The 22,971-nt window shown below is 51.1% G+C and overlaps 1 protein-coding gene and 1 long non-coding RNA gene across 11 annotated transcripts in view; one reads left to right on the forward strand and one right to left on the reverse strand.

Moving 5' to 3' along the window:
- Nucleotides 1-10,308, forward strand: part of Zfhx2 (zinc finger homeobox 2) — a 31,798-nt gene extending 21,490 nt beyond the window's left edge. For all 4 annotated transcript variants that reach the window (XM_063236881.1, XM_063236879.1, XM_063236880.1 and 1 more), the window contains 7 exons: nt 395-635; nt 1,838-1,912; nt 2,496-2,554; nt 4,136-4,336; nt 4,807-4,933; nt 5,083-8,550; nt 8,811-10,308. In XM_063236881.1, coding sequence (XP_063092951.1) covers nt 395-635; nt 1,838-1,912; nt 2,496-2,554; nt 4,136-4,336; nt 4,807-4,933; nt 5,083-8,550; nt 8,811-9,790 — 5,151 coding nt within the window. In that variant the 3' untranslated portion in view covers nt 9,791-10,308. The remainder of the gene's footprint in view (nt 1-394; nt 636-1,837; nt 1,913-2,495; nt 2,555-4,135; nt 4,337-4,806; nt 4,934-5,082; nt 8,551-8,810) is intronic.
- On the reverse strand, nt 127-18,348 carry LOC106028655 (uncharacterized). Of its 7 annotated transcripts, none has more exons than XR_010043361.1 (4): nt 18,019-18,348; nt 17,564-17,681; nt 510-16,665; nt 127-400 (listed from the first exon to the last, which is right to left on the reverse strand). It is a non-coding gene; the product is annotated as an uncharacterized LOC106028655 (long non-coding RNA). The 7 variants fall into 7 exon arrangements; XR_010043360.1 differs by having other exon boundaries at nt 510-17,275; nt 18,019-18,334; XR_010043358.1 differs by lacking the exon at nt 18,019-18,348 and having other exon boundaries at nt 17,564-17,939.
- Between the last annotated feature and the right edge of the window lie 4,623 nt (nt 18,349-22,971).

Raw genomic sequence — 22,971 nt, forward strand, 5'->3', positions numbered from 1 at the left:
GGAGATGGTGAGAGGAGGTGCAGAGTAGGGAAGTCAAGTCAGCAGAAATGAAGAAAAGGGAAGTAAGCACCAGGGTTAACTGGACAGACCCAGAGAATCTAGAGACCAAAGGATAGTAGACTCTGAGAACATGAAACAAAGACTTTATTCAGCTCTTCTGGTATTTGGGGCTGGAGGGAGGAGTCAGTGTCAGCTCAGTCCATCGCATTACCAAAAGTTCAAAAAGACAGAAGCAGATTTCATTCACATACAGGAGGGAGTGCTGTCCAGGCCAAGCAGATACTCAGGTGATCACTGGAGGGAAACGGCCTTGGGAGGAAGTGTGGGAAGCAAAGTCTGTGATATGGAGGTGTCCCTTTAGGGCCTGAGTGCCAGCCACTTCCCATGCTTCTAGTTTCTGCTGGAAATGGAAGGAGCAGAGGCAGGGATGGACCTGGGGCTTTACCACTGCCTGCTGTGTGCCTGGGAAACACCCTCCCGCTTGGCTGTGTTGCAACACCTCCGCGCACCTGCCCACCGGGATGCTCAAGCCCAGAGGCGTCTGCAGCTGCTACAGAATGGCCCATCAGCCGAGGACGGACTCTCAGCTCTTCAGAGCATCCTAAGCTTCAGCCATGGGCAGCTCCGAGCTCCTGGTGAGGAAGAGGGGCCTGGAGAATGAGGACTGGGCAGGTGGGCAGCAGGGAGCTAAGAGGGTGAAACAGGAAGGAGAAATAGGTCTCATCAACAGCACGAAGAAAACAGCCATGGAGGGAAATAAGCTAGGATGGGGGCTACAGAATCACAGTGGCTGCCCTGTGAGGAGAGGGTACAAGAGGGAATTTGGAGGCATGCTGAGAAGGGCTGGGTAGAGAATAGAGAACAGGAAGGGAGATGAGGGGAAATCGCCCAGTGAGTCAGTATTGACTGGTGTCCTAGCACCTGTGGGGGTGGGAAACCACAGGCTGAAGCTGGTCAGAAAGGAGAGAAAGCAGCAGGGATGGGAAGAGGCACCAATAAACTTCCTGGCCTCTTCCTCTCTTAGGAGGTCTTCAGCCCTACGGCTGGGCTTAGAGCTCCCCTTAGGCGGCTGAAGCTGTGCCAGCAGGGGCCAGAAACAGCCCAGCACCATCGATCCAAAAGGTGCAGAAGAGCCTGGAAGGGGCTGTCAAACAGAGATGGGCATGGACTGCAGGCTTTGCAGAGGCCAGCAGTGGGCGAGGGTGAGGGCACAGGCAGCAGGAACCAGGAACAAGCGGCATTGACTGGTGCTAATTGAATTGCCAATATGCTGGCTGGAGTTAAGTGCTGGAGGGGCCCAGATCAATAGCTAACGATCCTGGCGCAGGGCTGAATGGAGTTAAGGAACTTTAACACTTTAATTAGGCTGCCACTGAAAATAAATTCCTACACATCTGTCAATTCTTACTTGAGTGGTAATCTTCTCTCCCAGCTAGGCCTGCTGCTCCTGCTCACCACCACTGCCTTTCCATTCAACTTCAGCACCTTCCAGAATGCCCCTCCCACTATATTTTTGGGATTCCCTGCTTCTAGGGTCAGTCAAGACAAGGGTCCAAGTGTAGTCCAGTTTCTGTTGCCTATTGTAAGGCTTATTTCTACAAAAAGACAAGGGTGGCAAGATTTGCCTGAAATGATCTCTTAAGCCCTCCTAGTTCCATTACTATAATTTTGCCTTTCGCCTTCTTGGTGATGATTTCTTTCGGGGGTTTTATCCTCTCCTACCTGTTGATTACCCATTTATCTCTTCTTTGTTGACTGGCTGCTTGTCCTGCTTCCTCTGTCCTCTCTTCCCTGATGCTTCACCTCTTTAAGTTAACTCTTCCCCTATCCTACACAGGGAAGACTCCTGTCACCCCCCTAGCCGAGCCACCCACCTTTGAGAAAGATCTCCAGAACAAGACAGAACAGTTGGGTGAGTTGCTTCTGTGGTCCTATTTTCTTTCTTGTCCCCCAGTCCCAGTCCTCCATAACATTCTGACATGCTCACAGGTCGTCACAGAGATCTAAGCCCCCAACAAAGCCTCCTATGCTGAGGCTACATTGGTCCGTGAAAGGGCTCATTAGGCTGGGCATGGTGGCACACACCTGTAACCCCAGTACTTGGGAGGTTGCACGAGGATTGTTGTGAGTTTGAGACCAGCCTATGTTGCAAACTGAGTTCAAGGCCAGCCTGAACTGCATAGAAAGACCTTGTCTTAAAAAGATTAAAAAAAAAAAAGGAGGGGCTCATTAGAGGGAAGGGAGGCTGAGCTAGATGCTTCTACCTTCTCAGAGGACCCAACCCTGGCCACCTTACCCACCTACAGTTAGCCCCTGCCTGGCTGCTGACTCAGGCCTCACCTGGGTACTGAGTTTCTTGCCCTTTTGCCTGTTCCAAGAACCCACTTTGCTGCCCAGAAAGTCCTCTACTACAAATCATCTTAAGGGCTGGGTGTCTGTGAACAGAAAAGGGAAGGCTGTCGGAGTCTCTTAATCTGCTCTGCTTTCATCCTCAGCTTCTGAAGAGGCAGAGAACAAGACTGGCCCTTCCAGAGACAGTGCCAACCAAACCACGGTCAGAACTGGGGAAACGGGACCAGTTGAGAGGGGGGTCTGGTCATATTCTAGGCACTTTTAGTATACTTGTGACTTATTTCACTCAGAATCCCACATGTGAGAAATTATATCAGGGCCAATTACATATGTTAAGCATAAACAACAGAAATGGCCCAAGGGATGGGGTACAGCAGATGAGAGGAAGGGATGGTAGGAGTTAGAGGGAGAGGTACAAGAGAGGAACTATATTAAAGCAGGGATGAGGGAGACAGATGGCAGGAAAGGAGGAAAGAGTGAAGAGATGAAAAGAGAAAGGCAAAACTAAAGACCAGCTACCACGTGGGGTATGTTGGCAGGCACTATAACCCCAGTGTGGCCCAGACAGGAGAATCACTCACTGTAGGTTCAAGGCCAGCCTGAGCTACATACTGAGTTCAAAGGCAGCCTGGACTAAGAGGGAGACCCTGTCTCAAAAAAAATAAACAACAAAAAGACCAACTGCAGAGAGACAACTACACGCAGATATTTTCATCCTGCAGAAAGCTGAGTCTGAATGAGACTGTCCTGACACCCTCTTCTGGAAGGTGGAAGCACCAACCAAATGATTCATGCTGAAAGCATGTCCTGCAAGCCTCCAAGCCCCCAGGATTTGGACCTAGCAGGATCTCAGAGTGGTTTAGCTTTGCGATCTGAAAGTTGATTCTGAAGGGTTCCCACCCTCTGGCCTTGAGATGCTATTCGGGGACTCACGGCTTGTCTCCCTTTTAACTCCTGCTCAACAGATCTGTTATGATGTCCGCTCTAAGGCTTAGTGGGTACATTAAGATGAGCATCTGGATTCTCTCCTCTACAGCCACCCACTTCAGGTGACAGGAGAGAGAGGAAATGAGCCACAGATAAGTTTGCTCTGCAGCTCAGGCTGGCCAGCTGAGACAGTCAGGTGGTGACAGCAGGCCTTTCCTGGCTCTGCCCCTCCTGAAGTATGGGCAGGAGTGTGCTGCAGCTCAGGCCCCATGGGGAAGATAGGGCATTTGTTCATATTACAAAGACAGGGGAAAAAAATGTGGGAGCTTCTGAACCAGAGGGAAAATGAGCCAATTTCTGAGCAGACAGGTAGGACCCCTCTGTGGGAAACGTTCAGGAACCTTCAGTGGCAAAAGTGAGTAGAGATCTCTGGGTCTAGAAGGTACCCAAAGGAACTGGATGCATTTCACAGAGAAGATACAGGCAGGACAGGTGTGAGCCAAAAAACTAAATGTGAGATGGAGGCAGGTACAGTGCTGTCAGCTGGAGAATTGAGTATGTCAGCAGAGATACAGAAAAACCAACAACAATAACAAAAAAAATAGAGGCCAAGATGAGTAGAAAGTGCCAAAGAAAGGAGGAAAGCAAGGTCACGGCTTACGCTAAATCTTCTGTCTCAGTCCAAGAGAGGTGGGAGAGAAGCCAGCTCTCAGGTTTTGGGGCTGAGGTGCCTTCCCATCTGGCTTGTTCCTACTAAACTGGGAGGAGGGACAGCTGCACCGGCAAACCCGGATGACTGTGTAATGGTGGGTCCCCTTCCCTGACACCTCCTCCACTGTCCATTTGTGCTCCCCAGGTGTACTGCTGTCCATACTGCAGTTTCTCGAGCCCAGAGTCTGACCAAGTGAGGGCTCATACACTCTCCCAGCATGCAGTGCAGCCCAAATACAGGTGCCCACTGTGCCAGGAGCAGCTGGTAGGCCGGCCTGCCCTGCACTTCCACCTCAGCCACCTGCACAACGTAGTCCCTGAATGTGTTGAGAAGCTGCTGCTTGTGGTGAGTACAGGCTGGGTGAGGATGGTCCACTGAGGCTTAGGCAGGACTGTGCAGTGCCCTGCAGACAAGTGTAGGTGTTAGGGGGAGGCTGATGAAGAAAGCATCATTTCACAGATTTGGAGTGGGATTTTGAGTTGGAGGGACTCTCAGAGCTAAGCCTGGCTGGCTGCATCTACTGGATGAGGAAACTCAGCACTTCTCACTTCCATTAAATCTGGAGATGACAAACAAGACAGCAACTCCAGGTCTGTCAGGGCCAGGTGGCCTCGAGGAAAGCTGACCTTGGCCTGGGGAAGGAGGGAGGCTGAGAGGAAAGGCAGCATCTCAGGCCTTCGTCGTAGGGAAGCAGCCAGTAGGAGGTGTGTTTGTCCAGAAAGGCTGATCTATGGGAGGGAAGCTCAGCACAGGAATAGCACAGCGGGCAATGGGGATGGGAGATGGTGAAGCCACCAGAGCTTTTTACATTACAGGCCACACCCATAGAGATGGCCTTTCCAACCAAAGTGCTGCCTGGGCCCTCACTCGGCCCTCTGGAGGATGGCCCACAAGCCCCCACTCCTGGGCCAGAGCCCACACCAAGCAGAGACCAGACAGCAGGTAAGGAAGAAGACAGCATACCTTCCCTGGGGATGGGCTAAGAAGATCTAAAGAACAGTGAAGCCAGGCTTTGTTGCCCTAGATTTTAAAGATACGAGGGCCATCCTGAACGAAGTTCTTTGCTCACTGCACTTTCTTGTCTTCCATAGAAGGCCCTAACCTGACCTCAGAAGCTAGCCCAGATTCTCCTCCTGAGCCTCCTCTGGCCCCAGCTGAGGCTCCAGACAAGCCACTGGGAAGCCCTGAGCAACCTTCTTCTGCAGCTCCATCTCCAGCCCCTCAGCCTGACACCCAAACTGAAGAAACAGCTCCTCCACCCACGATGGCTGAAGAAGAAGAGGGGACTACGGGGGAGCCCCGCTCTGCAGAGCCAGCCCCAGCTGATCCTCGCCATCCTCTGACCTATCGGAAAACTACTAACTTTGCCCTGGACAAGTTTCTGGACCCTGCCCGGCCCTACAAGTGCACTGTGTGTAAGGAGTCCTTCACTCAGAAGAACATCCTTTTGGTTCATTATAATTCTGTCTCCCACCTCCATAAGATGAAGAAGGCTGCAATTGACCCTTCGGGCCCTGCCCGTGGAGAGGCTGGTGCCCCACCAACCACCACCACTGCCACTGACAAGCCCTTTAAGTGCACAGTCTGCCGGGTTTCCTACAACCAGAGCTCTACGCTAGAGATCCACATGCGGTCAGTTCTGCACCAGACTCGCTCCAGAGGGCCCAAGACCGATGCCAAGGCTGAGGGGCCAGAGCGTAGCCAAGAAGAGCCCAAGGAAGGCGAGACTGAGGGGGAGGTGGGCACTGAGAAGAAGGGCCCTGACCCCAGTGGCTTCATATCTGGGCTGCCCTTCCTGTCCCCACCTCCGCCCCCCTTGGACCTGCACCGATTCCCAGCCCCTATCTTCACTCCACCAGTATTTCCCCCCTTCCCTCTGATGCCCGAATCACTGCTTAAGCTCCAGCAGCAACAGCTGCTCCTTCCCTTCTATCTCCATGACCTCAAGGTAGGGCCCAAGCTGGCACTAGCTGGGCCTGCACCCATGCTGTCCCTACCATCTGTCACCCCACCTCCTCCACCCCCACCCCCTAAAGCTGAGCTGGCTGAGCAGGAATGGGAGCGGCCTGTCGTGGCTGAGGAGGGGAATGAGGCAGGGCCATCCTCACCACCCCACCCATCACCCAATGAGGCCACCCGCACCGCAGCCAAAGCCCTTCTAGAAAACTTCGGCTTTGAGCTCGTGATTCAGTACAATGAAGGGAAGCAGGCTGTGCCCCCTCCCCCAACACCTCCTCCTCCAGAGGCCCTAGGGGGTGGGGACAAGCTGGCCTGTGGGGCCTGTGGGAAACTCTTCTCCAATATGCTTATCCTCAAAACACATGAGGAGCATGTCCACCGCCGCTTTCTGCCCTTCGAGGCACTGAGCCGTTATGCCGCCCAGTTTCGAAAGAGCTATGATAGCCTATACCCACCCCCTGTGGAGCCCCCCAAACTTCCCGATGGGTCTCTCGAGTCACCTGCTCCTCAACTGGGCCCACCTTTCCGGGTTCCGGAGCCTGAGGCAGGAGGAACCCATGCCCCTGAAGAGCAAAGCCGGGCAGGAGGATGCTGGCCTACAGAGGAGGAAGAAAGCTCCAAAGGGAACCATCCTCTCCTAGCTCCTGCAGGCCGCAGGTTCTCCAGAACCAAGTTCACAGAGTTCCAGACCCAGGCCCTGCAGTCTTTCTTTGAGACCAGTGCTTACCCCAAGGATGGAGAGGTGGAGCGACTCTCAAGTCTCTTGGGTCTGGCTAGCCGTGTGGTAGTAGTGTGGTTCCAGAATGCCCGCCAGAAAGCACGCAAAAATGCCTGTGAAGGTGGGCCTGTGCCAACCGGAGGAAGCTCTGGGGGAGCCTCTGGCTGCAGGCGATGCCACACCACTTTCTCCTGTGTTTTTGAGTTGGTACGGCACCTTAAGAAGTGTTACGATGATCAGACCCCTGAAGAGGAGGAGGAAGAAACAGAGAGAAGGGAAGAGGAGGAAGTGGTAGAAGAAGATGCAGAGGAGGAACAGAGCTTGGAAGCCCCAGCAGGACCTAAGGGTCCATCACCAGAACCTCCAGAAGTGGAAGAGCTGAGCCAGGCAGAGGCAACCAAGTCAGGAAGCAAAGAGCCCGAAGGGAATCCCTCGCCTTCCCCAGCCCACACCTGTGAGCAGTGTGCCATCTCCTTCCCCAGCCAGGACCTTCTCATCAGTCACCGCCGACTACATTTCTTGCCATCTGTGCAACCCAGCGCTCCTCCCCAGCTCCTAGATCTGCCTTTGCTGGTGTTTGGGGAGCGAAACCCGCTGGCAGCTGGCACCCCACCGGTGCCAGGGCCACCCCTCAAAAGGAAGCATGAGGACGGCAGCCTGTCCCCAACAGGCAGTGAAGCAGGGGGTGCAGTGGATGGGGATCCCCCCAGGGACAAGCGCCTGCGCACCACCATCCTGCCTGAGCAGTTGGAGATCCTGTACCGTTGGTACATGCAGGACTCCAACCCAACACGCAAGATGCTTGACTGTATCTCCGAGGAGGTGGGGCTCAAAAAGCGAGTAGTACAGGTCTGGTTCCAGAATACCAGGGCCAGGGAAAGGAAAGGCCAGTTTCGAAGCACTCCTGGTGGGGTGTCCAGTCCCGCAGTCAAACCCACTGTTGGATCTACCCCTGCACCTTTTCCCAAGTTCAACCTCCTGTTGGGCAAGTCAGACGACAGCACTGGGAAGGAGTCCTCAAAGAGGGAAGCACCCGCTTTTCCCTACCCCACGGCCACCCCAGGTGCTGGGCCCCCACCTTTCCTACCACCAGGGAAGGAGGCCAGTACATCCACACCAGAGCCACTGCTACCTCTCCCACCTCCCCCTCTACCCAGTGAGGACGAGGGCCCTGAAGAGTCATCTAAAGCATCTCCAGAGAGTGAAGCTTGCAGTCCATCTGCAGGAGACCTAAGTGACTCATCTGCTTCCAGCCTGGCTGAGCCAGAGTCCCCTGGGGCTGGAGGGACCAGTGGGGGCCCAGGAGGAGGGAATGGGGTTCCTGATGGGATGGGGCAGCGGCGTTACAGGACACAGATGAGCAGCTTGCAGCTGAAGATCATGAAAGCCTGCTATGAAGCCTACCGCACCCCCACCATGCAGGAATGTGAAGTGCTGGGGGAGGAGATCGGGCTGCCCAAGAGAGTCATTCAGGTCTGGTTCCAGAATGCTCGTGCCAAGGAAAAGAAGGCCAAACTGCAGGGGATGGCCACAGGGGGAAACGGGGCCAGCAGCGAGGGCCTCTTGGCAGCCCAGCGCACTGACTGCCCCTACTGTGATGTCAAGTATGATTTCTATGTCTCCTGCCGAGGCCATCTCTTTTCCCGCCAGCACCTGGCCAAACTCAAGGAGGCAGTCCGGGCCCAGCTGAAGAGCGAAAGCAAGTGCTACGACTTGGCCCCAGCACCTGAGGCAGCCCCAGCTCCCAAAGCTCCACCTGCCACCACACCTGCCTCCTTGCCCCTTGGGGCTGCCCCAGCCCTGCCTCGCCTGGCCCCAGTCCTCTTGTCTGGCCCAGCTCTGGCCCAGCCACCACTTAGCAGCTTAGCTCCTTTCAATTCAGGTGAGTGGGACAGTTGCCCTTGCTTTGTCTTCCTGACCCTCCCATGTCCAGTGTCTACCTGTGTCCCTCCTTTGTTCTAGGCCAGTGGTGATGAACCTATGGCACACATGCCGCCATGGGCTGTTCACCATTGAAAGCTTTGCAAAGTTCACCATCACTGCCTAGGCTCCCGGGAAAAGAGGGAAGGGAGCATGGGAGCTGGGAATGTGGGTGTGGAGGCAGGAAATGGCTAATGCTTCATCACCCTTTGATCTTGCTAGGCCCTGCAGCCTCCTCAGGCCTCCTCAGCCTTGCTACTTCTGTCCTGCCTGCTACCACAGTGGTCCAGACTGCTGGCCCAGGCCGCCCCTTACCTCAGAGACCTGTGCCCGACCAAACCAACACCTCCACAGCAAGCACCACTGACCCTGTCCTGGGCCTGCCCACTGAGCCCTCAGGGAACAAGGTCTCTGGTGAGCGAAAGCCACTAACAGCCCCTACCAACTCTTCCACTGATGCCCTCAAGAACCTCAAAGCATTGAAGGCCACTGTCCCAGCCCTGTTGGGAGGCCAATTCCTGCCCTTCCCTTTGCCCCCTGCAGGGGGGGCAGCACCACCAGCTGTCTTTGGCCCCCAGTTACAGGGGGCCTACTTCCAGCAGCTCTATGGCATGAAGAAGGGGCTATTTCCCATGAACCCTGTGATACCTCAGACCCTCATTGGGCTGCTCCCCAATGCCCTACTCCAGCCACCCCCTCAGCCCCCTGAGCCCACAGGCACAGCACCTCCAAAGCCTCCTGAACTGCCAGCTCCGGGGGAGGGAGAAGCTGGTGAGGCTGATGAGCTGCTGACAGGCAGCACTGGCATCTCCACCGTGGATGTGACTCACCGTTACCTGTGCCGCCAATGCAAGATGGCATTTGATGGGGAGGCCCCGGCCATTGCCCACCAGAGATCCTTCTGCTTCTTTGGGCGGGGCTCAGGAGGCTCTGTGCCCCCCCCATTACGGGTGCCCATCTGCACCTACCACTGCCTGGCATGTGAGGTGCTGCTGAGTGGCCGTGAAGCCCTGGCTTCCCACCTACGCTCGTCAGCCCACAGGCGCAAGGCAGCCCCGCCCCCAGGGGGCCCACCCATCACCGTCACCAACACCGCCACTGCTGCCACAGCTGCTGTGGCTTTTGCCAAAGAGGAAGCAAGATTACCTCACACGGACTCCAACCCAAAAACTACTACTACCTCTACACTTCTAGCTTTATAAACAGATAAACCAAGATGGGAGATGGGAGGGCTCCTACTTGTACCCCAAGGGGTATTTGGTGGGAGCTCAGATCCCTGGCCCCAACCTTTGGCTCCGCCCACCTCATGGGAACCTTCAGTTCCCACCCTCAGTGGGCCTCACACACCCCACCTCCAGCAGACTCCTGCCTCCTCCCTTACCCACAGACACACACTGATCCTTATCCTTGGTCCTTGCAGGTGTCAACCTTGCCCCGTGTCTTCACAGACACACATAGACACAGCCCTTGGCATCCATATTACTCATACCTATCTGCCCACCATGCACAAAATACACACTTGGTTCCATTTTTACTCTCCCCACTGAATCAGCATTCCCCCACTCCTTTAAATGCATACACACACTCTATCCCATGGTGTTCCCCTGGGCAAACACACAAACTAAAACAGAAGAAGAAGAAAAGAAAGAAGAAGAAAGAAAGAAAACCCAAGACAAAGAAGGGGAACAAAATAAACTTTGTCACTCCCCCTTCTTCCCACCCCCTTTGTCTAGAGCATCATAGCGTTCAAACTCTTCCCAAAAACAGTGGGCTCCCAAGTTTGGAGCCTGAGATGGGCAGGGAGCCCACAAAACTCAACCAAACTGGAGGTTGGCAGGAGGAGAAGTGCTCCCAGTTCACTCTCCCCAGACCCCTCCTTCCTAGCCCTCTCCTCCCCAGATAGGGGGGCCCTGTGGCCTGGACTCTAGGAGAAGCCGCCCCAGGAACCCCTCTGCCAGCCCCACCCTGCACCCTGGGAACTGCAGTAGTTTATTCTCAAAGGCTTTAAACACAGAGATCCTCTCAGCAGCCATGGGTCTGCCCCTTGGCCTACCCCTGCTATGGGGCAGTTCAGCCTCTGGGGACCGGCACTGCCCACCAACGGCAAATCCAAAGTTATTTTAAAAAGACTGAAACACAACCAAAAAAACGAGAGCAAGAGAGAGTGAGTGCACATATGCACAAAAGAGATGGAGAGATCAGAAAATGAACTAAAGAAAAACCAACTTGGAAAATACAAAAAAAAAAAAAAAAAAAAACCTCTCCCATCAAACAAGTGGTTTTTTTGTTTTGTTTTCTGTTTGTGCCACCCTTCCCTTGTTTTAAGGGTGTCTTTAAACTACCTTGTCTCTGGAGAAAAACCAAACAGCTTTAACTTCCTGCTGGTGTCTGGTGATCCTCACAGGACTGCAGCCTTCTCACCATGCCAGCCTCAGAGGCAAGGCCGGTAACCTGGAGAAGAGCCCGGACTCTAGGGAGAGATGCGTCCCTCTCCCCTGAATTGAGTATTTCCAAGATAGACAACATCCCCTTATTCTCAGTTGTCAGCAAAGCCAATGTCAACAGAAGTACCTCGGCAGTACCAGAAAGATAGGGGTAGGCAGATGGGGCAGTTTGTTTTGTGAAACTGAGGTATGCATCTCTTACTCTACTCATTTACTTTTTCTACAAGCCACTCTTCCCCTCCCCTGTGGCCCCGTCACATTTCTGGACACTAAACCTTCTTTGCTTTTACGGAGCCCCCTGTTCCCCGTCTACTTTTCTATCCCCCTGTCCTCTGCCCTTGGTCGTGCTCCCCACAATCTAGCCCAGCATAGCTCCTCCATTACAGAGGAGGCATCCACGATGGAGCCAGGGGTCTAGAGCTGGCACCGTTTGAGGAAGACATTCATAGCAATGGGCATGCAAGGAGAGGACTAGAGCCCACCATGAGCCTTTGGTAGGGGGCTATCAGTAGGGGGCCCCACAGAAGACTGACCAGGGGGAAGTTTCCTCACCTCACTGCTTCCAAAACTACCAGGGGCATTAATTCTGGCAACTCCAAAGCCCAGCTAAGGTGGACAGGATAGAGAATTAGGTATTTTATTTTAGTAAGGAAAAGCCTGCAAAATTTCCTATGTTGCCCAGAAACTTTCTTCTAGTCTGATATCCCTGAGGTCACGCTGCTCGGGCTGTCTCCACTATTGCCCATTTAATATTCCTAAATCAGTCCTGGGACTTAGGTTTTCCAGTCTCTCAGTGATTCTGCTCTATAAATGCTAATCATGAAGCAGTGGCTTGTGTGCAGAAGAGATGGAGAGAAAAATTTCAACTCAGTCCTTAGTCCCCATGTATTCTGTGAATATTACTTCCTGTCCCATCTATTTTAAAATTAAAACATATCCCAACCAATTGCAGGCAGGATGGAGCTAGTTACTATGACACCAAAAATGGCAGTTACAAATATAGACAACAGAGGAAAAGTGACCAACTGTGGTCTGGCCCTGGCTGCTGTCCTTTCCTCACTTCTTGACATTCCTCCTGTACCCCGCCCTCCCTGTCCTCTTCTCTCTCCTGTTGAAGTTCTGTGTATAAAACTATTTTCTTAGCAGCATGCATATGAGGAAAGATGCTTTTTAACTCTGTGCTTTCTGCGAATGTGACTCATGTATAAAACTTAAAAAAAAAAAACTCAGAAAAAGAGGAAACGTTTTAAAGAACATTTGGCAAACACCTAGCCCTGGATGATTAAAAGCATGGTGTCATGCATTTTAGGGACTTACAGCCAGGGTAGGTTGGCTTACTTTGAACTATGAATGTCTTCCTCAAGAGTTAATGCCCTCAGGGCTGGGGATTTAGCTCAGTGGCATAAGCACCTGCCTTGGAAGCAGGCAGTCGTGAGTTCGATCCCTGGTACCGGTAAAAACAGAAAAAGACCAAAAAAAAAAAAAAAAGACCCTCTAACACCTCACACCTAAACACCCTGGCCTAGGAGGCACTGGGGCACTGTGTACATGCATAGCAGAGTGACGAGCTGCCACTGAACAACTGTACCCTGGAATTTTGTGGAGAAAATGGCTGGGCTGGCTGCTGACAGGTCAGTTGGCATGCTACTTGAGGGTACATCGTTCCATATTCCCAAGGAGCATTCCATTTTCACACTAGATGTCCTGGCAGTAACCTTGCTTCAGAGAACAACACATGGTGGCACTTCTGATGGACAGAGGGCTGAGTCAGCCTAGCCCTGTGCAGAATACTAGAGGTGACAGGATGTTGTGGAGGAATAGACTTAGCTCCAGCACCCGGCACACTGATATCTATTTTATAGCCTCCAGCCACCCTATGTATAATGTGACCCTGAATCAATGGCTCATAAGACTTCCACAGCCTGGAGCAAAGAACTAAGATTTCTGAAATATGAAATCCTAAAAAAGCATGCAAATGCAGGTCCCTACTTATGCCAGGGTCATTACTGAAGAGGAGGAAGTACAAATGATCTCAGCTGTCTTTGTTCTAAACCAGAATCTTTGTGAGGATAACTTAAGGTACTTCTTAACTAGGAACAAAAATCTAACTGCTGAACATGAGAAACTTTAAACTTTAGTGGCCAAATGGGGCAATATCTGTAGCAGGATTACAAAAACAAACCTGTTCTTACCCTAGTCCTCCAGCCCTGGAGTAATTAAGAGAACTGTGTGTAAGAACCAAGAAAGCCAGTTATTCCAGGCTTAGTAGTACCCACCTGCTTATTCTATTTGTTCCTTATCTGCTTACAGACCTAATAGACCAGATCATTTATTCCCCCAAATCTCCACATCCTGACTAATGTTAAGACATGTGTTCATCCAGTCATTCATCCTTGTAAAGATATTCAAATCTGAAACCAAAGGGGAAAAAAACCCTGAAATAAGTACAGCAATATACTGTACTTTTTGCTGTATATAAGTACAGCAAAACAGGCACACTGATGCTAAGAAAAAGAAGCAGACCTCAGCTGCAGGTGTCCAGAGATACACACAAATGCCAGCAAGGCACCCCCTGGAGAGAGGGAGACATGAGAGACAGAAAGAGTCTCTGGATCACGCTTTACACTTGCCAATACATGCTAGTTTCATTTACACTAAAGTCGATAAGAAATGGGGAGAAAAGTTCCTTAAATGACTCTGGACTCCAAGGAGGAGAGGTAAAAAAGACATTAGGAAGAAAGGTTGCAAAGGTTTTGTTTTGTTCTGTTCTTTGAGACAGGGTCTCACTGTATTCCAGGCAGGGCCTGAATTCACTATGTAGCCCAGGCTGGCCTTGAACTGGCCTTGAACTCACTGAGATCTTTTTGCCTAAGCTTCCTGAGCATCGGGATTACAAGCATGCATTGCTAATACCTAGTGGAGAAGCAGGTTAACTAACACAAGTGAACCAGAAAGAAGCCCAGCCTGTCCCTGTATCCTATCCAACCACACACACATTCTTTCACAAACAATAGCTAAAACACTGGAACAAGTAAGTAACAGGGACTCAGTGCTGCTCCACACTGCAGTCCCTCCCTGATGTCAAATCTGCATGCGGCTTTTCAGCTTGAAGAATGCCCACACTGCTCACTTCTGGATCCCCACCAAATGCTCAAACAACAGCAGCTCTGTAAATTGCTGAGTGTCAGCAGTAAGTCTGGCCCTGTATTCTACTGACCCTACTTCATCCCCTGGGATCCAGCCTTCAGGAAGTCGTGACAAAGGCCTGTCCTGTACTCTGCCACAAAATCCACACAAGTATCACTGGACCACAGACAACAATCTCCTGGCAATGCTCATAACCTAATGTTTTTTGATGTTTTTGAGAAATACATGGGCAGAACACCACTGAGAATCTAGGGGTGAAAGGAAGAACGATCTTCACAGTACACACACACAGTCCAAACATACGTATCCCACACATGCCTGCATAAAGACATGAATATTGCTGAGGAGGAAGAAAGAAGCAAAGGCAGCAGAACCCCAGACCAGATCAACTGTAAATGCCGTCTCTGAGGACAGCTGTTTCTCAGGGTTTGCCCATGAGTATCATGTCACCTGAGCTTGTTTAAAATGCACGTTTCTGGACCATCCCTCAGACCAACTGAATCAGAAACTCCTGCTGAAGTGATCTACACTCTCTGGAGGTTGAGAATCGCCAGCTAAGAGAGCTCATTCCCATGTACACCTGTAACTTGTCACAACTTTGCAGCACCCAGACCAGCCCTGTTACACACGCCTGGGGCTACTGCGGTGTCCTGGCTCCCCTCATGTCTTCATGACAGTGACATCACCAACCCCTTCACTCCGACATATTAGAAATCCAATAGTGTCTTTGGCTTATGTTGGCTGCTCTTGAACAGGACAGAAAATATAAACGTTGTCCACTCACCCCCTTGGCTGAGTGCCTTCTGCTTTCTCCTCTGCTGTGGAAACCACCTTACTTCTTCTGAAGCTGCCATCCACTCCAGAGATGCTGAAATCAGAACTTTCCCAGCCCTGAGCAGCTCAGCCCCACATGGACAATGAATGGCTTTACTTCCCTCCGGACAGGCCTAACTTCCTTCTTGACATCACCCAGAGCCAAATTTTCCACAGATCTGCCAGGCCACTGACCTACAGTTTCTTTGTACCCAAAAGCAGGGAAAGCCAATCCAACTAGAAACTTCCAGATAGCAGCTTAAAGGGCTGGTCTCTGTTACTACAGATGCAAGGATTTTTCTCCAATGGGCCTTTCCCTCCACATGAGCTCACTGCTCATCTTCACTCTCCCTTCTAGCATAGATTTCAAAGACACGAAACCTACCCAACTCAATTTGAGGTATCACTGAGAAATTCCTAACCACAAAATCTCCTTGCATCCTTTCTGGATGGGCAAGTCCTAGGTGCCAGTGCCTTCCTAACACTTGCCTACCTCTCCAGACCTAGACTACCTCTCCATCTTTCCAGGACATTTTTTTTTTTTTTTTTTTTTGGTACCAGGGGTCAAATTCACAACCTTGCACTTGCCAGGCAGCTGCTTGTGCAGCTGAGCTACATCCCCAGCCTGAATATAAACCTTTTAACAAAGGAGAAACAATAAGTTCGTCTCAACTATAGCTCAGCCAATCACAGGGCACAAGGTAATTATGTACTAGTTCCTGTTGCCCTGCTATCCAACAGCAAGCTCTGAAGGTCTCTCCTTCCTCCGTCATCCCTTCCAATCTCTTTTATCTGATATCCTTTTTTTCCCCTCTCTCTCTCCCAGTCCTGGGGATTGAATCTAGGCCTCATGTACGCTAGCAAGTACTCTACCATTGAGCTACATCCCCAGTCCATTTCTGTGACAACACAGCTGGCATGTCTCTCTCCAGGCTCCCTTTTCACCCTCCTGTACTTTGGGTTCCCTTTGCCTAGCTGTTCAAACACAGTAGAGCACCATGTAAATTCCCTTTTTGGAGGCAGTGAGGAAAAGAGGGAGGTGGGTGTCCAGGAGAATGGCAGAACTGGGGTGGCCTAGAGAATGCTGGCCCCGCCCAGCTGTTAGGGGCATCGTCTCTGGCCACTTCCTACCTAGCACAGAGTTCCACCCAATGCCTGGCACTCTGTGTGCGGGCTCCTCTCTCTCCTTGCCACCAAGTGGCGTTGTGAGCATGTCGGGCGGTTTTGGGTTTGCCGCAGTGCCAGGATTTGAGACATTGTTCACATGCCAGTGCAGCACTGCCAAGTGTGGCGGCATCTAGTTGGTTGGGTGCCAAGCAGTAGGACCCAGGTGGTGATGGAAAGATGAAAGAGGGGTGAGGCAAAGGGAGGCACCAGAAAGAAAAATCAGACACCTCGCTTGTTAGAGTGAGGTTCAAATGGGATTGGCAGAAAGGTGCCCTCGCCACTCTAGAGCCCGCCTCACCAAGCACGCCCTGCCCCCACCACCGCACCTGCAACAGTGGCACATACAGACCGGGCTGGAGGACCTGGCTATCTTCAGCAAGGAACTGGCTGGAGGCCAAGCAGGACTGGCAGTTGCTCTCCACTCTTCTTGCTTGGGGTCTTAGCAATGGCGGGCTTCTTCCTTTGTGTCCTCACGCTGCCTTCTATCTGTCATTCATTCCTCATGCCTAAGAAGAAATTGGAAGGAGGTCCTGGCAGAAAAAAAGTCTGTTCTTTCAAATAAAGACCCCCATCTCACCTCCTCTTTTCTCACTCCTGGCACAACAACTCTTCCACCAGACTAATGGGAGGCACTGTTACCCTTCCTTGTTCTATACAATGCCAGCACTCATGCCAGTCTCCATGGACAGTGCCACCCCCCTTCATGCCCCAGTCCCCTTGCTGTCTCCTTCAGTGCTGTGACAAAGGGCCATGTTGCCAGCCCAAACAAGTTTCCCTGGGCAGTGGTGGCACTGTCCATCCTCGCCAGCTCTGGAACTCTTTCTTGGTATTTCCATGTCTACTCTCTACCACTTCACTTTCCCAGGCTGGAACAGAGCAACCACCTCAAAGTCCAACCATTTCTCAGAGCTGAGCTTCTAGAAGGCCAGCAACAATTCTTGTCCCTCCTCCCTGCCTCCAGGGTCCACCATTCCCCTCTGCTCCAGCACTGGGCACTGGCCTGACAGATGTGATGCCAACAGCTCCTGTGTACCGCGCCTTCCTCCCAGAGCACAGGGACTGTTGTCGCTGCCCCTCCATTCGCCTCCTCCCATCTCCATGGGCACAGGATGGCAGCTGCAGTGCCAATGCCCGCAAGCAGGCGGAATGAAGCAACTCATGCACCCTCTTCTCCCCGCCCAGGCCCCACACCCTTCCCCTCTGTCTTCCACTCCATCCCTCTGTTTTTCTGGTTGGACACTAAATTGGCAACCGCAATGCCAACCCCCACCCATGCCCAGGAGGCTCACAGACAGCACACACTTACACATACATGTACACACGTACACACACACACACACGCACACGGCCCCATGAGTGCCAGGCAGCAGTGGCAGACACACAGCAATGCACAGTGACTGGTACCCGAGGAGGCAGCCAGATTCGGCACCTGATCCAGCACCCGTTTGGGATTGGGTGGGTAGGCAAGCGGGCGGAGGGGTGATGGAGGCAGACGATGGCCCTAGGTTGGCAGCCGATGGAGCTGGGAGAATGGAGGGAACAGATGCTCTTTGCCCAGCCTCCCTCCTTTTCCCTCCCTGAGATCAGTGCCAAGCTGGGGGGATGGGTAAAGGGGAAGATGGGGGAAGGGTGGCATTTGGAGAGCTGGCAGGCGGGGTGGGGAGCTGGGTCCGCCCAGGCTGGGCAGTGCCGGCACTGGCTGCCGCCTCTCCACTCTGCCATCTGTCTCGCTTCTCTCCCCACCCCCTTTCTCTCTTTTTCTCTCCGTTTCCTTCATCTACAGCGAAAGAGGAAAGCAGGATCCTCATTCCACCCACCCCCAACCTCTGCAGACCCCCCTCTTCCTCCCCAAAACTCACCACACCATACCACCACCAAGCCATCTGTGCTCTCGCTTCCTGGCTCGGTCACCTTCTTTCACTTGCCTTCGCCCTTATACCAATACAGGTGCAATTTTAAAAGATATATACATATACGTGTGTGTGTGTATATACACAGACACACATACACTATATATATATATATATATATATATATATACACACTATATACATATATATATATATATTTTTAAAGCAACTTAGAAGAAAAACTATTCTCTTTGGAATGTCCAATTCTTCGTAGTCTGGATCCTCGGTACCAATATTTATGGAAGGCAGAGGGAGGGGACCCTGTCCTCAGCTGGTGCCCATGAATACCATGCCAGGGAGGAGGGTGGCTGGGGTGGGTGGGGGTGGGGTGGGGTATCGGGAAGGCTCTCTTCTCTCTGCGCCTGTGGTTTCTTTTTTTTTCTGCTCTTCCACTTCCGGAGCAGATTCAAATGGATCTAGAGCCTTCCCCACCCCCAGCCCCAGTTCCCAAGGCCCTGCGCCCTTCTCCCTGCTTTTCATTTTATTCCTCGATCACTCTTTCCGGGTTTTTTTGTGTGTGTGCATGTGCGTGTGCGCAAGTGTGTTTGCATCCATGGCGGTGGGCACTGTGCCAGCCGCCGCACAGCCATCTGCGATGCCTTCTGCGGGCTCTGCTATTTCTCCCTGCCACCTCCAGCCCCCAACCCTTCCCTTACCCCAGCTCCCCACCCCCCACCTCCCACCCCAATCATTAATTAGCTACTGAATTAATTAAATCGCAAATGCTAATTAACATTCCTACAGGGCAGGCTGCCAGGCTGGGGGGCAGAGGGGATAAGAAGACAAGTGGAGATTGGGAGGAAAAAGGAGAGCCAATCTGCTTAGAGGAATAGCTGGGAGACAGAAGGAACCCAAAAGAGGGATGAGGGAGAAAGCAGAGTGGCGATGGGCAGGTGGGGTAGGAGGGGAGCATGGAACGAGGGTATAAAAACTGAGGTCCAAGTGAGTGCAACCAAGTCCTTCCCACCCAAAGAAGACACAGCCAACTCCATGTGTGGAAGCTTGCCTCTACCTAGCTCAGCCTCGAGTGTCAACAGCTAATATCCATAAACCAGCCACAGTGACCTTCAGACATGGTCACCAAGAGGCTCAGTGGGGCCTATACTCTGCTCATCCTCTGTCAAGGTGAAGGTGTCAGTTCAATGGGGACAATGGCTAGTGTTGCCTGCATGGCTGGCTTAGGAAGACCATGAAAAAACAATGCCTATCTTTGGGGTTTCTGAGAAGAAAAATAGGCATTCCTAATCCACTGGGAAACTCAAGAGTTGGGCAGCGGGACAAACTATCTAATTTTGAACCCCTACAGTTTTTTTTTTTTTTTTTTTTTTTTGTCTTTTTCATTTTTACCGGTACCAGGAATCGAACTCACGACTGCCTGCTTGCAAGGCAGGCACTTATGCCGCTGAGCTAAATCCCCAGCCCCACCCCTACAGTTTTTAATGGGAGAGAGGTCAGGGTAGTGATACTTCTTCCCGGTGGTATTCTGTGAAGCACTAATCTGGTAAGATGCCCTCAAACATGAAAATGACTCCTCCAATCAAGCTAGTGTGGAAAATACTGTGTATTTTCTCTTTGGAGATTCACAATTCATACTGGCATGTTAAAGGCTCTGAGAAGTCTATTTTAGAAAAAGAAGGAAGGAAGGAAAGGGAGGAGAGAGGAAGGGAAAAAAAGAAAGGAAAGAAAGAAAAGGAAGGATGAAAGAAAGAGGGAAAGAAGGAGGGAAGGAAGACGAGGAAAGAAAAATTGTGTGTGTGGTTTTCTTGAGACAGGGTCTCACTACGCAGTTCGGGCGGCCTTGGGCTCATTTTGTAATTTAGGCTGGTCTCAAACTTTCAACAATCCTCCTACCTCGGCCTCCCAAGTGCTGGGATTACAGACATGAGCCACTATGCCTGACTTAGAAGAAACTATCGATAGTGTGTAGCCTACTGATTCTCATACTCATTTGGTCATGGAACCCTACTTTAACGAAAAAATTTTTTCCAATTAGAGATCTAACCCAGAGCATTGAGCTTGCTAAGCAAGCACTCTGCCACTAAATTACAACCTTGGATCCTAGTGTGTGTGTGTGTGTGTGTGTGTGTGTGTGTGTGTGTGTGTTTTCCAGACCTTAATTTTTAATGTATTCTTACAAAGTGTTCTGCATTTGGGTCATTAAGAGATCAGACTGGTCCGACCCTAGAAACGCCATTCGTAGGTTTTATTCTACTCTTTTTTGTTTGTTCATTTTGCTTTGGTTTTTAGTGGTACTTGGGATTAAACTCAGGGCCTCAAGTATGCTAAGTAAGCAAGTGACCACTAAGCTCTACTTTTATTTTTTATTTTGAGCTAAGGTTTCCCTGTGTTACCCAGACTGCTCTCAAACTTGTCTTTGTGCCTCAGCCTGCTGAGCAGCTGAGATTACGTGACTGCCACCGCGACTTGCCTGTCAGTGAAATTCCAACAGTCCATGAACAGGGGCACAGCAGAAAGGCTCTGTCTTTCAAACGTAAGGCAGGAAGCTCAAGGTGGAGAAACTATTACTCTTTAGAATCATAGACCCCTACTTTCAGAGCTACCAAGCCCCTCAGCAACCAGTAAGTCTAACTCTACAGTTTTAAAGTAGAAGCAACTGAAACTCAGAGGTGAAGAGATTTGTCCAAGGTCACAATGCCATTAAAATGACAGTGCTGACATGACTCTGTCCCCATGTCTGGTTGTTAAAAGTCCAGGCCAAGGCCGAGGGAAGACTTAGTAGTCACTCAGAGTTTTTTGTTTGTTTGTTTTTTTATCAGTACCGGGGATTGAACTCACGTCTACATGCTTGCAAGGCAGGCACTTATGCTCCTGAGCTAAATCCCCAGCCCCAATCACCCAGAGTTCTGAAGGCTCCTCCCAAAGAGCCCCCTTCCCTCTTCTGACTAAGGCCCAGGCCCAGGCTTTTCTGGCTCTAGAATCATGCAGCTGCTGCCTGTCCCTGGGCACTATCCTGTGTCTCTGTGGAAACAGGGGCAGGAGCTATACTTTACAGAACCTCTCATGAGTTCTTGATATCCTGAACTCAGAACCTCAGCTCTAAGCCATCTTTGCACTTTCTTCCACAATACCTGCAGCCCACCCTTACCACTCTGCCATAGAGCACTGCCACCAATCCAAAGCTTCTACTATCACTGCCTCAAGCCCATTCTAGTCTGGACACGGCAAGTGTCCCCTGGGCCATCTCCGGCTGTACTTTTAGCAATTTTCCCTTTTTCCATCCTCACTTTGGCAAGTAGATCCCTGAGGTCACTTAACCTCTCCATTAGAGTCCTCAGGTATGTACTCTTCAACCTGCAGGGTCATGCAACTCACTACAGTATGAATACTGCACCAGCACCCCAGGGTTCTGTTGAACTTTTTTTTTTAATCGGTACCAGGGATCAAACTCGCGACTGCGCACTTGCAAGACAAGCGTTTATGCCGATGAGCTAAATCCCCAGCCCCTCACCCCAGGCTTCTGAATGAACATTATCCTCACGATCAGTGTCCCTCCTGCCATACTGTTAGCCATCTTCTCTTACATAGCCCTCTATGGAGACCAACTGTGATGGGTAGAGATGGAGCTCGTTTTAAAAGACTGTAGAACGTTATTAAATTGTTTTTGGATTCTGGATCCTACTGTATGGGCCTGCTGTATTTCATACCCACACTCCCAGTGCATGCCCTGTCCTGCCTACAACTTAGCAAAGATGTGACTCTTTACAAGAGAATTTACCACACCATTTTAAAAAGAGAACAGAGATTTGAAATAAAAATTTTATTTGCCGAAGATACCTATATCCACATTTCCAAGTCATCAGTTTCCTTGCAGCTCTAAAAGTCTGAATGTGTCATCTGACCCCATCTCCTCCTCTCTCTAACCTTTCCACAGAAGCCCACACTCCTGATAGCTCTGGGCAACCTCAGAGTATGACCCACTGTCCATCTGCTGACCACTGTTCTAGCCAAGAAACCACAGGATAAAGCGGGACAAAATGACTCAACTGCCCAACTTTAGAGAACAAAAGACAAAACAGATATTCTAACAGGACAAAGTTTTTAAGGAAAACATTTCAGGGCTGCTTTTATCCTGGGGTGTTATCTCAGTCTCAGTGAGACAGGCCAAACTCCACCCTACCACAGTCATGGATTTGGACCTACTTGACTTGCTCTTCTAGAGTCTGTTTTATCTTTCCAACACCTAGGCACAGAGCCACATCGGTAGGAGAGGCACTACAGAGCTACACTATAAATGGTGATTATTATATTATCAGACAACACTGCCAAGCCTGGCAGCTCCTTGCAATGATGGCAGCAGCAGAGGCCTGCTAGAAAATTCAATACTGATAAACTGTATACAGTCTTCTGGAACCATCAGTCTTCCTGACAGCCACTCTAGGCCACCTGCCACTGGCAGCAGAGAGGAGAGAGACTGCTTAATGACAAGGCCCAGAGGCAAGGAAACCAGGCAGAGGGACAAGAAGTCCTTAGTCCCACCACTGCCACAGACCGCCAATCTGAACAAGATGTGCTCCCCACCCCAGGGCCTTTGTGCTGGCTGTTCTTTGGACCTGGTGTACACTTCCCCATACCTGCAAGCTGTCTTCCTGCTCTTTGTTCAGTGAGGCCTATCTCGACCTTCCTATTTAATACTGCAGCTTGCCACTCACCTATCCCCTTTGCCCTGCTGTTTCTTTTTTCTACTTCATTAACATACTGTATAATTTACTTGCTTATGTTTACTGTTTATTTTCTATTTCATACCTCTGGCAGGTAGTCCTGCAAATGGAGGCATAAAGCTCTGTCCACTGGTGCATCCCAAAGTTATGGCTTGAGTCTAGAAACAACCCAGCCCCGTCATGGTTTATGTCAGTGCCCCCTCCAAGTCTCATGCAATCATGG

This window comes from Cavia porcellus, unplaced genomic scaffold (genome assembly GCF_034190915.1).
Source record: "Cavia porcellus strain 051 isolate PalLab524CR breed Dunkin Hartley unplaced genomic scaffold, mCavPor4.1 scaffold_26, whole genome shotgun sequence".
In the NCBI taxonomy this organism is placed as follows: Eukaryota; Metazoa; Chordata; class Mammalia; order Rodentia; family Caviidae; genus Cavia; species Cavia porcellus.